The sequence below is a fragment of the Heteronotia binoei genome, chromosome 14 (assembly GCF_032191835.1).
Source record: "Heteronotia binoei isolate CCM8104 ecotype False Entrance Well chromosome 14, APGP_CSIRO_Hbin_v1, whole genome shotgun sequence".
Taxonomy (NCBI): domain Eukaryota; kingdom Metazoa; phylum Chordata; class Lepidosauria; order Squamata; family Gekkonidae; genus Heteronotia; species Heteronotia binoei.
Genome location: NC_083236.1, coordinates 32,867,232 through 32,885,631, shown reverse-complemented (window position 1 = coordinate 32,885,631; position 18,400 = coordinate 32,867,232). Strand labels below are relative to the sequence as shown.

The 18,400-nt window shown below is 44.1% G+C and overlaps 1 protein-coding gene across 1 annotated transcript in view; it reads left to right on the top strand.

The window, feature by feature from the left end:
* Nucleotides 1–18,400, top strand: part of NLRC5 (NLR family CARD domain containing 5) — a 92,528-nt gene that overhangs the window by 48,234 nt on the left and 25,894 nt on the right. The window contains exons 21-29 of the mRNA XM_060254223.1: nt 1,005–1,088; nt 2,227–2,310; nt 4,851–4,940; nt 5,618–5,680; nt 6,411–6,494; nt 9,303–9,386; nt 10,336–10,425; nt 14,671–14,736; nt 18,130–18,204. Of these exons, the coding sequence (XP_060110206.1) occupies nt 1,005–1,088; nt 2,227–2,310; nt 4,851–4,940; nt 5,618–5,680; nt 6,411–6,494; nt 9,303–9,386; nt 10,336–10,425; nt 14,671–14,736; nt 18,130–18,204 (720 nt within the window). The remainder of the gene's footprint in view (nt 1–1,004; nt 1,089–2,226; nt 2,311–4,850; nt 4,941–5,617; nt 5,681–6,410; nt 6,495–9,302; nt 9,387–10,335; nt 10,426–14,670; nt 14,737–18,129; nt 18,205–18,400) is intronic.

The window sequence follows — 18,400 nt, the reverse complement described above, 5'->3', positions numbered from 1 at the left end:
AAGTTTATAAGGCTTTATTTGCCTCTAGCCTGATTTACAGTGCTCCAATCTGGTTCCAAGGCCCCACTGATAAATATGATAGGGTCCAGCTATCATTCTTTTGTAATATTGCATCTATGCCACCTAGTGTGGTCTCAAGTGTTTTGCACCTGGAGCTTGGACTTCTAAATATCTCCACCATCATATGGAAGGCTACCTTTAAATTTTATGTGAGACTTTTTAAACTGAAGAGTATTCCAGCCCTTACAAAAATAGCAGCTGACGAACAGAGTTGGAAGAGTTGGCATTTAGATGTTGAAGACAAGCTGATTCATCTCAACTGATCAAATTTACAAGGTAGATGAGACGATACATTTATTAGGTTGGTAAACAAGAAGCTTACTAGTTTTGACTGTAGGTTACTATTGAGAGGGTGCATGGCACATAGGGGAAAGTGGCTTCAGCTCCTGCCTGAAATAGGCAATAAACCTCTGAATCCCAGTGGCAGGAGGCAACATCAGGGGAAGGCCTTTGCCTCTAAGCTCTGTTATTGGCTCTCTGGAGTAGCTGGTTGGTCACTGTGTGAGACAGGGTACTGGATAAGATGGCCCACTACATGAACCACGGGTCTGATCCAGCAGGGTTCTTTGTATGTTTTTATGTGTCCCCAGAGATCTGCTGTTTGCCTTAGTAGGAAATTTACAAGTAGCCATCATTGCCCACCAGTTTCCCACCTGAGGCCATTTCAGGATAAGAAAGCAGCACAGGAGGGAAGGCTGACACTGCTTTACGTACATGCCACAGTTGCAGTTAGAATTGGGCCACAGCATCTGGAAGGCTCAGAATTCTCACTGAGCATCTAGGACAAAGTCCTTGTGGGACTTCGTGTCATGTGAAATTGGCCCCGTGTATTCTCAAGGTAGAACTGAAAGCAAATGTACAAAGCCATCATCCTACCCAAAAGGGGAGGAGATTCTGATTAACTATCCAGACTTTGGGAGTCCTGAACAATGTTTATTCTTCAGTCTCAAGGATTGTGTGTTGGCCCCAGAGGATGTTGTTAGACTCTTCGGAATTTTGAACACGTGCTCTGGGCTGTCAGAGATCAAGTAAGTGCTATACATTTTGTATATGTGAATGAATGAACACCATTCTGTGAGGACCCAAATTTGCACTGCAACTCCTGTGTGAATGTCTATTGTTTTAGCACAAAGCTCCTAACAACCCACTTTCATGCATGTGTTGGCTATAAATTCAGGCAAAACATATAATGCCACTGTGGTGCATGCCCTGGTAACATCTAGATTAAATTACTGAAGTGCACTCTACATGGGGCTGCCCTTGAAGATTTTCTAGAATGCTGCAGCCGGAGTGAAGTTGAAGACCTTTTCATTTCATCTGGCATACCCCCAATAATGGTATTGGTCCTCCTTCTAATGCTGTGTGTTTATGCATTTTAATTGAATTTTATAATTTTAACTGTATTTTTATTGTTTAAATATTTTTATGTTCACCACCTTGCAGAACCTGATTGGGTGGAAAGGAGACATAAAAATGTTTTAAATAAGATTAAATAAATAAATAAAGCCAACAAAACTTTTAATGTCTTCTCTCTGGAATACTGCATGTGGGTCTAGAGGATCTTAGTCCACTGCTGGTGGAAGTGATGATTTGATGCCCCCAACTCAAATCACAACTGTGTACACTGTGTCACTTCCCATTATTTTGTCAAATTTCCTGAACGTTTCATGTCATAAATGACTTTGGGCTGTGACTAATACTCCCTCTAAGCTGTGGAGTTTTGTGAGCAAAAATTCTACTTTGTGAGCTATTGGCATTAAAGTTGTGAGTCATTGCATAAATTAGTTTGGTCTGGGGCCGGTTTTCCTGAGCTAAGACAAAAATGTATGAGCTAATGTATGAGGAGGCTAAAAAACTATGAGCTAGCTCACACTAACTCAGCTTAGAGTGAACATGGGCTGTGACTTGGATGATCCAGGCTAGCCTGATCTTGTAAGACCTTGGAAGTTAAGTGAGGTTGGCCCGGTTAGTGCTTGGATGGAGACCTCCAAGGAAGTTCAGGGTTGCTATGAAGAGGCAGGCAATGGCAGACCACCTCTGATTGTCTCTTGCCTTTAATACCCCATGAGGGGGTTGCCAAAAGTCAGCTGTGACTTGATGGCACTTTCCACCACCCAATGATTACAGTAAAGGCCTTTCTGATGTGTTTCAACCTTGGCTATGCAGCTTTTTTGGGAACACGCTAAATGATGAAAGTATCGAACAGCTACTGAAGTTTCTGCCCCATCTCCAGAGTCTGAAGCTCTTGAGGTAAGTTTGGGTGTCAGTCAGCCTCTTTGGCCAATGGTTTGAATGCCACAAGAATAACTCACATGGAGAATCATTCACCTCTTTCTCAGATTTGCTAGTTGGAAGCAGCTTGAATCTGAAGGCCCTGACCTGGATAACCCTGGCAAGCCTGATCTTGCAAATCTCAGAAACTAAGCAGGGACAACTCTGGCAAGAATTTGGTTGGGATACCTCCTTGGAATACCAGAACTGGGGGGGCAGAAGCAGGCTATATCAAGCAACTTTTATGAATGTCCTCCATGCCCCAATAGGGGTTGGCAGAAGTCACCAGGACTTCCAGGCATGCACACACACACTTACACACAATACAAAAAATGCTCCCCAAAAGAGCCTGAATCTGGGGGACTCCTGTGCAGTTAGTGACCTTAGTGTTATTCTGTTTGCAGTTAGATCCAACACTGCTCAAATTTTGCAGATTTCCTACACAATGCAAGTACCCATGCTATTGGGGAGAACAGGAGCAGAATACCAAATAAATGAATAGCTCGGCTTTCTTAAGGCTAAACTGAGGCCACCAGTGGATCCCTCAAGGCCGGCTTGGTGGTCAGTCATGCCCTAGCAAGATGATGGTGCCGAAAACAAGGTCCAGAGGTGCAGGAGATGGACAGAGTTGTGAGAACAGAGCAGAGAGAGGAGAGACAGGAGAAGAAAGGATAATACATGAAATTCTGAGTGAAGAGCTGGATTCTTGAGTGAAGAGTACTGATCTGCAAGGACTCCCAAGTTCAGATCTTGTACACTCCCAGATGACTCACCAAGCTCAGCCTCAGGCCAGCCCACTTAGTCCCCAATCGCTGATTCATATTGCATGACAGTTTTGGAGTTAGGGCTTAAATACAGAATATGTTTATTTACAAGTTGTCCCTGGATTCATCACTTTGCACAGTCACACATCAATGCCAAGAATGCCCCTGTAAGCTGATTTTGCTAATGATGAGTGGGCTTGGGTGGTGAAGGAGGGAGCTCCTGTTCCCCCCCACCCCCAGTCTTTTTCCTGAGTCCAAAGAACTTCCAGTTCACTTAACTGAGCCATTCGTGGGAAGGGCGGGATATAAATCCCAAATAAATAAATAAATAAATAAACTTTGGGACTCAGAAAGGTTTGTATGGCCTGTTGCAGAGTTTAAATGGGTCCCTAAACCCAAGCAAAGTCATACGGTAGAGGTTCTGGGGTGATACCTATGTCACATTTTAAGTCAGGCCTCAGAGTGCCCACCTGGTGTATTGAAGATGAAATTGAACAAGGCTTTTTGTTGTTGTTGTTGCTACTGAAATCTTTGGTGAGAAAGTAGCTGAGGCTGCAACCCAAGTTTGGGGAGGGGTTGTGGCTCAGTGCTAGAGTATCCTCCTTGGCATGGAAAAGGTCCCAGGTCCAATCTCTGACATCTGTAGTTAAAAGGATCAGATAGCAGCTGGTGTGAAAGACCTCTGCCTGAGTCCACAAACAGCCGGTCTTAATAGACTTACGGTCTGATTCAATATGCTACAGCTTCATGTGTTTATGTGTACTCTTAGGAACTGGCCTTTTCAAGTCAGGTATAAGGTTTGTCAACAAGAACTGGTCTACCAAAGCAGGTGAACCAGGAGAAGTCTGACCCAAGACTGGGTAAAGTAGATCATGATCAGTGGAAGCCTCCCTGCTCTTCTTGTTGCCTTTCCTTTGCAAGGAGTTGTTCAGCCTTGCAAGGATCAGGAGACTTGCTCAGTGGTCTGAGAACAGGCTGGCGGATGAGCACTCTTCCTGTGCAGGGTCATTTCCTCATGGGCATTCTGCCTGCTAGGCTCTTGGCAATTAGGAGGGTGACCAAGGGAGAGCTGATCCATTGAATTCTGGGAACTCCTTGATGGGCTTGTGCTCAGGGGGAAGTTCTTCTGGATTTAGGGGGTCCTCTGTAGAGAGCTCCAAGTGAGTAGCTGTGCTGATCTGCCATAGAAGAGCAAGATTCAAGTCCAGTAAAAGACCCACAAGATTTCCAGGGCATAAGGTTGTGAAAGTCAAAGTACCCTTTGTCAGATAAGATCTGATGAAGGGAGCTTTGACTTCAGGACTCAACTGGACTCGGATCTTGTTCCATAGATACTGGATGCTTGGGATCTGGGAAAGCACTAGCCCATTCTGAGGTCTTATAACTCCAGAGGTAGTATCTATTACAGGAACCTCTTGTTTCTCCTTCGATATGGAGCCAGTTCTTGGACTTCAGCCCTGGAAGGCCTTTGACAATTACTATATTTTCAGTCATTCTGATTTCTTAATTGGCTTTATTCAAATCCATCTGATTTTCAACTCAACCATTTGAACAGGGGGCTAGAGATCTGTGGATCAGTAATAGAGCATCTGCTTTGCACAGAGAAGGTCTCATGATCCATCCATTTAAATAATCTCATAGGTGTTGGGGAGTATATTTGTTACCTGAGATCCTAAGAGAGCTGCTGCCATCTTGGGTTAGATGGACTAGTGGCCTGAGTCAGCCTCATATACGATTTTTGTACCTTTTCTGCAGCATCAGGAATAATATGGTTTCACGACATTGTGTTTGCCTGCTGGCCAGTTCCTTTAACCTATGTGAGCGAATCTGTGAAGTTGAAGTCAGGTAAGATGCTGAAGGCCAGTCTAGAACTAGACCCGGAGTGGCCAAACTTGCTTACCGTAAGAGCCACATAGAATTAAATGTCAGATGTTTGAGGGCAGGCAGGCAGGCAGGAAGGAAGGCAAATAGATGGAGGAGGGAGAGGTGAAAGAAAGCATCTTTAAATGCATCCCAGAAGCCACCAGCTGGCTTGACTTGGAGAAGTCATTTAAAGAGAGAAATGCCTTCTCCAAGCTGGCCGATGGGGTGGTGGTGGCTTCAAGAGCCACACAATATGTGTGAAAGAGCCACATGTGACTCCTGAGCTGCAGTTTGGCCACCCCTGAACTAGATTATACTTATTTATTTAGATATTTATGCCTCATTTTATTTATTTATTTAGATATTTATGCCCCAAACGGTTTACAACCTCATCCTCCCCTCTTCCATTTTATCCTTTTTTAAAAGCCTCTGTGAGGCTGTTTAGGCTGAGAAATTATGACTGGCCCAGGGTCACCCAGTCAACTCCTGTGGCAGAATGGAGTTTCCACCTTAATCTCCCAGATTCTAGCCTGCCACTACCCCATGCTGGCTCTCAATCCAAGAGAAATCCAGCATAGCCCCCGCCTGCCCTCTTCTCATGTTCTAAAACATTCCACCCTTGAAGTATTAAAACTGAGGTCGTCTTTGCATGTTTCTAGATCCAGTGAAAATGCTTTCCTGTATTTTGTGGATGGGCAAGAAAGTCGAGAAGTACACTGCAGGTATGTGCAGTCAAGTAATCCTTGTTTTGTTTTTTGTTCCTTCAAAGGAACAAACTTTAAGGAAGCAGGATGCCTGAAGAACTACATAGAGAATGAAATATATTCCACGCCAAGCAGAGATGTAAAATTTCTGGAAGTTTTGAAGCAATGGGGACCAAAAGCCCCCACCCAAAATGGATATTGAGGAAAAATTGAAATATGTACAATACTTACTGTCCTATCAGACATATATGAATGTTATTGCTTTAATAACATCAATGCATCATTTATAACTTACTCAAAATATAGAATTGCAATACTTGACATATTTATAGAATTTTAAAATTATACCTTAGTTTTGTAAAAGGGAGGGTGATGATAATGTCCCCTGGTCCCCCATAGTTTCCACCCACCAACCCACATAGCTGTTCTTTCTCATGAATCGTGCAACTGGAATGATCTTTCCAGGGCTGAGGAGGGCTGTAGGAACAGAGATGAAGGTGGGAAAACTCCCATGTATCTTCTGTGAATGTACAGACCACTATTGTTAGGAAAATAGCAAAATCCATATAAGTTTCCCAGAGTGCCTTGGAGGAAGGGTAAAAAGAAATATGAGCCACCCGAAGTCTGAGGACATAAGGTGGGATACAATATTTTAAATAAAATTAAATGAATGATAAAACATCATTTTTCTTAGTTTTAAAAGCTTGCGCCTTGTTCTCTCTGTTCACCTTAATCTGTCTTCCAACAGGCTAATAGACTGTGGCATTGGCCAGGATGATATTAAAGAACTGTGTGTAATCCTTGAGAAGAGTGGCTGTCTTGTAGAACTGGAGTAAGTAAAACCTCTACTGCTACATTCTGAATAATGTAAACCAGGTTGAGTATCGTTTAAGTCTATGATGTCGCAGGATTATTCTTTCTTTGTTAAAAGTGATAGATTTTATTCTGTTTATCATAAAATATAAAAAAACACTCCAGTATAGTTACATAAATGCACACTAAAAGAGAATATTGGGGTAGCAGCCATAATAGCCCAGTCTAGCCTGTCATTATCAGAGCTAGGTATAGGCTTCCCAACCCCCCCGCCCTGCCGGGGGACCCCTGAATTAGCAGCCTCTTCCCCCGCTCTCAAAAAATCTGGAAGCGGGGGTTGGGGTGGGGAAACGGCACCGTGTCTCTTTCCCTGGCTGCCTCCCTCCCTCGCAGGCTTCAGGCTTCTCCCTTCCTCCGGGTCACAAAGACCCGCCCACCTCCGGCCTGCTATTTGCTCCAGTCCACCCTCCCTTCATGAGGTGCATGCTGGGACTCGTAGTCCTTGTGTCTTCTCCGGCTGCCACAGGCGTCTCCTCGGGGAGTCTGGCCGGTGGAGGGGGGGGGGAGCTCCACCCCCAGAGGACCATGTGCGTTTCTACCTCCGGAGGCTTCAGTCGCTGATTGAAAGGCTTCCTCTTGGGATGGGGTGTCTGTGTTATTTTGAAGAAGTTGGCAGCAACTTGTGAGTAGAGAGGCCAATCCTCCTTCAGTGTTGCCAGAAATGGGGGGGGGGGGAGTCTGCTGAGCACTTCATTATTCTCTATGTGGAGATCGATTCTCATAGGGTATAATGGGGAATTGATCTGGAGGTTTCGGGGGCTTCGGGGGTGCTGGTTTTTGAAGTAGAGGCACCAGATTTTCAGTATAGTATCTAGTGACTCTCCCCAAAGTATCCCCTAAGTTTCAAAACCATTGGATCATGGGGTCCAATTCTATGAGCCCCAAAAGAAGGTGCCCCTATCCTTCATTATTTCCAATGGAAGGAAGACATTTAAAAAGGTGTGCTGTCCCTTTAAATGTGATGGCCAGAACTCCCTTGGAGTTCAATTATGCTTGTCACACCCTTGTTCCTGGCTCCGCCCTGATGTCTCCTGGCTCCACCCCCCAAAGTCCCCTGGCTCCACCCCCAAAGTCCCCAGATATTTCTTGAATTGGACTTGGCAACCCTAGCTAGGTAGCTAAGCAGGGTCAGTACTTGAATGGGAAGCTGCTAAGGAAGACTGGGGCTGCTGTGCAGAGGAAGTCAAACCACTACTGCTTATCTGTTGCCTAGAAAACCCACTGAAGGAGAACCAAACATTGAAGGTTTCTTCCCTTCAGTGAAGGTGAAGTCATTCAAGTTTGCCACCACAGAAGTTTTAAATATATGTTGGTGAGTTATTGATGGAATTTTTAGTTTATAAAGATCAGCTTTATAGCTAGGAGCTGCAGGGGGTCATGGGAGGAGGGGCCACGGGGGTGAGAGCAGGTAGCTGGAGAGGCTGGAGGCCTCTCCTCTCGCTCCCCCTTCCTGTGTGATTTAAATTGTTCCATGTGGAAGGGGCATTAAGGAACAGCTGTCACCCCCCCCACCACATGATTCAAATAGTCCATGGATCAGCTGATTGGTGCGGAATGGGCAATGGCTGCTCTTGGGCACCTCTCCCACACTATTTAAACTGGCAGAGGGGCAGCCCTGCGATGAGGGTGAGAGGTCCCCACAAAACTTTCAGGGGGCCAGACCCCATGGGCCCCTGGTTAGCTACGGGCCCAATGAAGATATTGATGTTAATTACTGAGTTGGATAATATGTGTTCTGGAGCTGGGCTATCTTATATCTGGAAGATCAGCCATGCTCTGTCCTGGAAGATATACAGAAATCTGCATAGCCCTGTCTGGAGTGAGTGGAGACATGACCTAACCAGTGTGGGTGACTTCCCCCACTGAAGAAGTGAAAATTAGCAATCTGTTTTCTGCAGGAGCTCCTGTGTTATACATTGATTTCACCATAAATGCCACCATATTTCATTCCCTTAACAGAAATTCTGCAAATAGCTGTTTTTCTCCAGTTAAAGGTTATATTTAATTTTACTGCTGCTAATGAACATAGCATTCATTCCTCACCTGATTTTTGAGTAACTTCAGTAGAATGTTTTTTTTATTATAAGGAATATCTAAGTCAACTGTTATCTTTAATTAGATCTAAAATGGTTTTTCACCAAGAGATATGGTAAGACCTAAAAAATTAATGTTAAATTGCAGGTAGTTTCCATTTATTTTGTTTTATTTCTTAAACCAAACAAAGTTTTTTTTTTTTAAAAGAAGCTTGCATCATTTGGCAGATGAGTTAACAAAAAACACCCACAGTATCTTGTACTGTGATTGGTTTTGTATGTTTGTTGCATGATATTTTTATCTGTGACCTTTTGCATAGAATGGTGTGAATATCTCAGCATATACTTGGCTCTGCTTTGCCCTAATTCAGACCACAGACAAGCCTGATTTTCGCTCCTGAAACCATAAATTTATTCCTGTTGTGTACAACAAGTTGGACCATGCTGGGCTGAATCGTCCGTCTCTCCGTCCGTCTATCTATCTATCTGTCTGTCTGTCTCCTATCCTTTTCCCATCTTCTTCAGAGACCTGCTTAAGGTGACACATGTACAATAAAAAAGCCATAAAAACTACAGCGTAAAAACACAGCATTAAAAATAAGCATAGGGCATATTTTTAGGCATTGGTGAGCTAACAACTTTGATTTTGACTTGCCTTTAAATACATTAAGTCAAATATTTTGTTGCATTCTGTATATATCTAGTCACACTTTGTATGTTATATTTCTTTGCAGTCTGTCCAGGAACTGTCTTGGCAATGATGGATTGAGGTGTCTCTTAGAACATTTACCTGGGATTCACACTTCCTGTCTCATAAAGTAAGGGGATGCAGCATCACAAGCAGTTGGCCAGCTCATGGGATTTGGGATGTACATGTCTCATACCCACTTCTATGCCATATTTATAGCTAGGCTGTGACTGGTGTCCTTACTGGCTGCGATCTCTATGACTACAGCTACTGATAAACAAAGATAGCTCTCCAACAGTCCTTCAATTTTGAAAGTGCTTTAAATCAACAGAAAGCCCTTTTAAAAAATTTTTGAAAACAACTTGGGGGAAAGCGCTAGACTTTCAGCCAAACTATGTCTCATTGAAAATCTATGTTCAGATCCTCTGTTGTTTGTTTCCTTAAAAAGCAGTTGCATGGGACCTGATTTTGATTGGAGCCATGGCTGTTTACAAATGGGGTTGAACTCTTTCTCTCTCATGACCTTTCCGTGTTATTTGTCCAGTCAAAACTGCCAGGGCTTTTTTTGTAGAAGGAACTCCTTTGCACATTAGGCCACACCCCTGATGTAGCCAGTCATCCTGGAGCTTACTGTAGGCCCTGTACTAAGAGCCCTGTAATCTCTTGGAGGATTTCTACATCAGGGGTGTGTAGCCTAATATGCAAAGGAGTTCCTGCTACAAAAAAGCCCTGAAAATTGCCCCCCTTTTACATTGCAGTTAGCCTCAGTAGGGAATAAAAACTGTCCAAGAAAGGGTGTTGGTCAGGAAAATGGCACAGAGTTGAGGGAAGAGCTCAGGTTTTTCTTTCTCCCATTCTGAATCCCCTCTCATATTCCTGGGAGGGTGGGATAAGGTTAAAAGCACTTTGGGTTAACCAATCACAGCCCTAGAAAGTAACATGTAATTTGGCCCTTTGTCTGCACTGTGTCTCTTCCAGGATACATGTCCTGTGAACATCCAATTTGTGGAGATTGCTGTATGAGATTCTGTCATTTTATATGCAGCACAGGGGTGACTCTGTTGTGTGCTTTTTTGTAGAATGAGTCACAATGGAATCTCTCAAGATGGAGTCCTCTATCTCGTTAATGCCTTAGCCACCTGTCCAAATGTTACTGAAGTTCACATAAGGTATTACTGCATGTTACTTATCATTCCCCCACCCCTTCCACTTGATATATCATGCTTAGAGCTGGTTTGGATGTGGAGAAGTGGGATTTGCAGGGAAAACTTTGCCTGAGTGAGCTTTAAATGAGAGGGTTGAGGGTAGCTTCCTTCAATCTGCTGGAGGAAAGCCAACACTGGTTTGTTGCTTTGGAGAAGGGATGCTTTGGCAATAAAGCAAATGGGTGCCAGGAAACCCATCAGTGGATTCTATGGATACCATCTTTGGATTAGGTTATTTCTGGGGGTTCCTTTAAGAATTGCAAATTAACCTCTTTTCCTATTTTAAAAAAATAATTATTGTAATTTTCTTTGAAGGCCCTGGATAGGATAGTGAGATAGTATACAGGGCTGGTTAAAGGTATTTTATTGCTCCAAATAAACAAAGTACAGCCTAGTGCTGCTTGTTACATCCAGAGCTACTAGGATCTGGGAGCACTCCTGAGTCCCTGTGGTTGCTGACACCCTTTTCATTGCTCTGTCCCAAACAGCCATTTACAAATGTATCCTCAAATATCTCATATATGAGAAAATTTCCTCATGTTTGGTAAATACTGTAAACTTGCAATTGAGTTGGATGTGGGGAAGATTCTAACAGTCTGCATTTATTACAAGACTTCTTTGAAGTCCTGTCACTGTATATGAGATGCAGGCACATAGCCAGATAAAAAATGGAAACTATTTCCAGTTGGTCTTGAGTACTGGTTGATGCTTATACAAATATTATCCCATCTGTTTTTCCGGTTATGTGCCTACAGATTTGTGCCTACAAATTATATATCAGGGGTGGCCAAACTGCAGCTTGAGAGTCACATGGAGCTCTTTCACACATATTGTGTGGCTCTTGAAGCCCCCACTGCCCTGTCAGCTGACTTGGAGAAGGCACATCTCTCTGTAAATCACTTTGCCAAGCCATCTTGTGGCTTGGAGAGTGCATTTAAAGTTGCTTTCTTCCACCTCTTCTTCCCTCCAGTTTGGTGTAGTGGTTAAGTGTGCAGACTCTTATCTGGGAGAACTGGGTTTGATTCCCCACTCCTCTACATGCACCTGCTGATGTGACCTCGAGTCAGCCACAAGTTCTCTCCTCTTCCTCCTCCTCCCATCTGTTTGCCTTCCTTCCTTCCTTCCTTCCTTCCTTCCTTCCTTCCTTCCTTCCTTCCTTCCTTCCTTCCTTCCTTCCTTCCTTCCTTCCTTCCTTCCTTCCTTCCTTCCTTCCTTCCTTCCTTCCTTCCTTCCTGTTTTATATATAGTGATAGGGCTTCAAAGAAACCTTGCTATAAATGTAGACTATAAGAATTCTTCTCACTTCCAGCCAGGGCCAGATCTATGGGGGGGCAGAGGGGGATGCTTGCCCAGGGCACCGACGGTGGGGGGGGGGGGTACCAAATTGGGTATGGAGTTCATTGTATTCTATGGGACCATAAGATAGAATGGTCCATAAGGGGACACCATTTTTTATTTTTGCCCCCCCTCAAAAAACATGTAGATCCAGTCCTGCTTCCAGACCCATTGGTAGTGGAAAGTGCTGTCAAATTGCACCCAACTTGTGACCCTATAGGGTTTTCAAAGCACGAGGTGTTTAGAGATGGTTTGCTATGCCACCGCATAGCAACCCTGGACTTCCTTGGTAGTTTAGTCTCCCATCCAAATACTAACTAGGACTGACCCTGCTTAGCTTCTGATGGGATTGAGCTGTCCTGGGTCATCCAGGTGAGAGCTCTAACTCATTTACAAGTCTACAATGTCTACTAAACGTGTGGAAGTTTTCTAATTTATGAGATATTTGTGGATATACTCAGGTATTTTTTTTTAGCAGGAATGCAGTTCCGGCTGGCTTAGCATCAGGGGGTGTGGCCTAATATGCAAAAACATTCCTGCTGAACTTTTTCTACAAAAAAAGCCCTGGATACACTTGTATACAGTAACTGTCTGATGGCTGCTGTATTCATCAGAAGTTTTCAGCCTGACAATATTTATTGCACCACTGAGGAAGGCAGTACCCAAAATGTGAACTCTCTGAACTCACATCACTTGGTGATTGCTCTGTATAAATTATTTTATCTGCCATATTGTTAAAGGGTTTTTATATTATTAAAGGGTAGAGCAATTTTTTCCCATTTTGTGTGGCCTACTGGTCATTATTTTATTTTAATTAGTGGATGATTAAATTTTATTTTTAGCTTTATCTTTAGTTGTACATATTTTGAGGATTGTTTACTGAACCCTTTTGACAATCAGATTAAATCAGAAACAGTGCATTTTTGCCAATATGAGTCTTAAAGCATCTGCTGAACTTTATAGTGTAAATTTAAAAACCCACACTGTCCAGAATACACATTTACATTTCAAATCTCTCTTCTCTTCTGCATTAACACTGATCTGACGTTATCATAAATAACTTGAGAGAAGTTCAAGGGCAATTTAAGCCCTTGTGTGAAAACCCCCTGTGTCTAAGAAATGATCCTATAGTTGTGGAGAGCAATGGGGGGAAAGAGATGTAAGCGCTAGAGCAATTACATGATCCTAGCAACGGGAGAGAGAGCAAGATTATTGAAGAAGATGCTGAAATATCCAAATTGCACACTTGGAGGGAACAAAATGTTCCATTTCCATATTTCAGAATCACCAAAGCACTGGTATTTCTGAAAGTATGGTTTCTTTGAAAGTTCCAAGTGAAGAGATGGAGGCTCAGTCAGGGATCCTATAATACAGAACCAGAACAGATGTCTTGGAATTGTTCATTGTAGTATAGTCCGTGGCATTGTCTGGATTATATGGGATACTTCAGCCTATTTCACATGTAAAGTTTTGAGAGTTCTGTACCAGAGGCACATGCCTCTGTACCAGAGGCACATGCCTCCTGCAATCCTGACATGCAACATCTCTGAATAAGGCATGATTCAAATTTTCGGCTTTAGTACATACTGCATGAAACCATGTACTAAAGGTGAAAATGCGCAAGGTGCCCTTTTCAGGTAAAATAATGACCTTGTGTATTGGGAGAATCATATGAACATATGAAGCTGTCTTATACTGAATCAGACCCTTGGTCCATCAAAGTCAGTATTGTCTACTCAGACTGGCAGCGGCTCTCCAGGGTCTCAAGCTGAGGATTTTCATGCCTACTTGCCTGGACCCTTTTTGGAGATCACAGGGATTGAACCTGGGACCTTCTGCTTACCAAGCAGATGCTCTACCACTTACATGGATACCTACCCCAAAAAATAACATCTGAAAAAGACTAGGGTCCGTCTATACATTATGAAGTCCTCATGTTCATTAAGGAGCAAGGCAAGGACTTTGCATCAGATATGCAATGGGAGTTCTGTGCCTTCTGCACACACCTCGGCTCTTTTCTTCTTGTAACCGAAGCAAGCAGAAAGAAGTGGCTTTAGCTTCTCCCCCATGCTATTTTTGTATTTGCAGGGTGCCCCATGGAATGGCTAATGGCTCCCTTGTGACACTTACATGTAGCCATCTAAGTGAGGTGATTGTAACGAGGGAGGGTAGTTTGCAGATGGGAAAACAGCAGGGGTGGGGAGATGCTTAAGTTGCTTCTGCCTCTCTGCTTTGGTCCCAAACTCCCAAACAGAAAAAGAGCCTGTGTTGGGAGTGAAGCAGAAAACTCCCATCTTATATCCGATGCAAAGTCCTAGTCTTATTTTACCAATGAACACAAGGACGTTGTAATATGTAGATCAGCCCTCCATTGCTAAAGAAATGGGTTAAGAGCAGTGTTTCCTCTAAGCTGAGTTAGTGTGAGCTAGCTCAGTTTTTTTAGCCTGCAGCTCACACATTTTTGCCTTAGCTCAGGATGGATGGCATTCTTCCCAGAGCAAACTAATTTATGCAGTAGTCAAACCACTTGCTCACAACATTAATGCAGTAGCTCATGAAGTTGAATTTTTGCTCACAAGACTCTACAGCTTAGAGGGTGCATCGGTTGACAGGCTGTATGGTACGGTGTTTAATATGTTGAACTAGGACTGAGGATACTGAACACTTGATCAAATTCCCACTCAGCCATGAAGCTCACTACTGGACAGGAATAAAAGTCGAGGTGGGGAGAATGAGGTACATGAGTCTGAGATTGCTGAAGGAAGGGCAGGAAAAGAATGTGACAGATATTCATTCCGAAAACATAGTCATGGACTAAAATGCCTTTCACAGACATGGTTATTCCCTCTAAATCTGCCTGTTCTTTAATTATAGTTTGTGCTCTGAGGAAACCTTGACAATCACCTTAGTGAGAGAAAATAATCTTCAAAAGACCCTCAGGTAAGGTATTACACCATGGTGCACGAGTGTATGCCATGACTGAACTGCTAGCTTGCAGAACAAAGTTTGAGTCCAGTGGTATCTAGTTTGCAATAAGAGATACTTCAGTTATAATAATTAAAGGCGTCTATGAATACAAAGCACCCATTCAGAGGAGGTGACTGCCAAGTATGTCTCTGCATGAACCACTACTCTGACATCACCTTTTCCCAATGGAACGTAAGGTTATGGTCCAATTGAGCTAAAAAGTGGAGTTTGGAGATGGCAAACCCTCCACATTCCAGGAAGTTTCTCTTTCAGTAAAAAGGGCAAGAAACAGGAGAGAGGTTAATGAATCTCTGGAGTCATCCAACTAGTCGATGGCTCTCACAGGTATCCAGTACTTAGGGTCTGGTTATGTAAATGCTGCTAGCCAGCACAGTACAGTCAAGGTGCCCTCTCATACCCTGGCAGGAGTGTGACACCTAGGAGAGGGACAGAGAAGTGGGAAAGCCAAATGCTAGATTATATCTCTTCCTGGGGATAATGAGAATGGAAGGTCAGACCTGTTGGGGGGTGGATGGGCAAAGAGAGGAGATAATTCCCAGGGCACAAGGGGAAAAAGAAACAATCTGGGGAGGAACTTGTTGGTAATCCACTTTGGCTGATTCCCTCTTGAATCATGTGGGGCTAACAAAGGGGCAGGCAACCCAAACAAAGACTCAAGGGAGTGGATGAGATGAGCGATTACAATGCCATAACTTTAAGTGTCAGTAGTCTACTCTAGAACAACAGTCAGCGTACATATAGTGAAGGAACAGATAATCCCATGTATGCGCCTTTACTTTGTCATCTTACTCAATCCATTGCTATACAGATTGTGTGTGTGGATGTTTCCTTTTGTAATAAATTCCTTACTGTTTTGAAATATGGAAGCTTGTTCTCCATAATCATGATCAACCCCACTCAAACACACTAAAATGGCTCCAGGGGAGGGGAACTGGTTTGTCAATAGATTGCCAGATCCTGGGGAGGGCACAAATGCAGTAAGCCATCTCTGTGGTACCTAACTGAAGACAGTGGAAGATGTGGGCACTAAGGCAGAACCTTTCAACACGGACAGACTGTAGATTCCACTCTTAAAAAGTGGTTGTTTAACTGTAAAAGACCAACATTAGATCCTATGTATCTATCCAATTCATGCCCAGTCTCGAACCTTTGGTTTCTGGGCAAGGTAATTGAGAGAGCAGTGGCCGAGCAGCTCCAGTAATTTCTGAATGACACATCGGCATTGGATCCATTCCAGCCTGGCTTTGGCCTGGCCACGGGATGGAGATGGTGTTAGTTGCTTTCACAGACAATTTCCATAGGCAACTGGACCAAGGTGGGTCAGCACTGCTGATACTTCTTGATCTTACAGTGGTGTTGGACATAGTCAATCACAATCTCGTGACTCACCACCTCACCAACACTGGAATCTGTGAGGTAGTCTTGCCTCATTTCTCCCCAGTCAGGGAGAAATGTGGGGGGTCCCACAAGGGGCACTCCTCTTGGCATGGAGTTTCAGGCTGTGGTGTATGCTGATGACACCCAGCTGTTTCTCTTGATGGGTGGCCAGCCCAACACTATCCCCATGAATTTGGCTGAGAGTTTGGCGGCTGCGGCTGGATGGCTGAGTTGGTTGAAGCTGAACCCAAATAAGACAGAGGTTCTCTGTCTGGGTGGGAGTGGGCCATGGTCATGTTGTCAACTCCTGGGCTCTTGACAGGGTGCCTTTGGTACTGGTGCCTCTGTCAAGGGCCTGGGTGCGACTCTGGATGCTTCCCTATTATTGGAGGCCCAGATTGTGAAAGTTGCTGGGCTGGCATTTTTTCATTTCCACCACTTCTGACAACTGGCTCACTCTGACCTAGCCACGGTAATCCACACAATGGTCATTTCCAGAATAGACTACTGTAACTCGCTGTACATGGACCTTCCCTTGGAGTTGACCCGGAAGCTCCAACTGGTCCAGAATGCAGTTGTGCAGGTTCTGACAGGAATCCCTAGGATGGCACACTTATAGCCTGTGCTGTGGAAGCTGCACTGGCTTGAACATAAGAACATAGGAAACTGCCTTATACTGAATCAGACCCTTGGTCCATCAAAGTCAGTATTGTCTACTCTGACTGGCAGTGGCTCTCCAGGGTCTCAAGCTGAGGTTTTTCATGCCTACTTGCCTGGACCCTTTTTAGTTGGAGATGCCAGGGATTGAACCTGGGACCTTCTGCTTACCAAGCAGATGCTCTACTACTGAGCTACTGTACCCCTCCCCAATGGCTTCCAGTGGAGCACCAGATCAAGTTCAAGGTGCTGGTATTAACCTTTAAGGACATTCACCGTCCCCATATACCTCTGGGACTGCCTCTCTTAATATGCCCCCAGTACAGCACTTCACTCAGGTACAAAAAATCTCCTGGTGGTTCCCAACTTGAGAAATATCCAGCTGTCCGCAACCAGGGCCAGAGCCTTTTCATCCTTGGTCCCTGCCTGTTGGAATTCTCTGCCAGAGAACATCCATGCCCTACAAAATTTGCTATCCTTCTTCTGTAGCGCCTGCCAGGCAGCGATGTTCCACCAGGCTTTTGGTTGATGACAGTGGCGGGACAATATATAATCTGGCGCTCTCTAGTTCCCCCCCCTTATCTACCTGCAGAAGCTGGGGTATTTACCTTTTTTACTCAGCATCTGAATTGTTTTTATATTAGAATTTTAGTGTATTTTAATGTTACTTAATGCAATCGATATAGACTTCTTGCAGTCTTAATGTGTTTTATCTTGTTGCAAGCCACCCTGAGCCCTGCCTGCAGGGAAGGGCAGCCTAGAAGTCTAAACAATACATGCTAGGAGTGCTAGCCCTCTGCTACCTGATCCTTTTAACTGAAGATGTCAGGGATTGGACCTAAAACCTTGTGCCCATGAAGCAGATGATCTATCTCTGAGCCATGGCTTAGAGAGAAAGATTGAAACGCAAGCAACGAATGATGAGAAGCCTGTGATTTGATCTCCAGACACTGCTTGATGTCATGGTGCTGTGTGTGAACTCCTTTTCTCTGCACTATTTTCCCAGTAGATATCTCTGCCTTGATTGCTATTGGCCCTAGTGGGGGAGGGAGGAAACATAGGTACCCAAGATTGTTTTTAACATTTAAACAAATTTCAGTATATCCAGCCACAGATCTCTCCCATGGTATGTAGTTTGGTAGATCTTGGAGTAAACCGGAGTCCTTGACTCATGGCTGTTGCCTGCAGCAGTGCATGGATAGCACCTGCAAAGGGAACCTTGCAAAGATGGGTGGTTATCAGCTATTCCTTACAGCTGCTTGATCTCCCTAGAAAGATCCACCCACCAGCTTATTTCCTGTATTTTTTCAGGCTAAAGCAATGCAGCTTCCAACCAGAACAGCTGGCAACCGTGCTAGGAAAGTGCTTCTCCTTGACTGATTTTACGTGAGTAGGATAGTGGCTCAGTGTCAAGGGGCTTTGCCATGTGTTTGCTGGAGACCCTAGGGCAGGGGTGGCCAAACTGTGGCTCGGGAGCCACATGTGATTCTTTCACACATATTGCGTGGCTCTTGAAGCCCCCACCGCCCCATCAGCCATCTGGGAGAAAACATTTCTCTCTTTAAATCACTTCTCCAAGCCA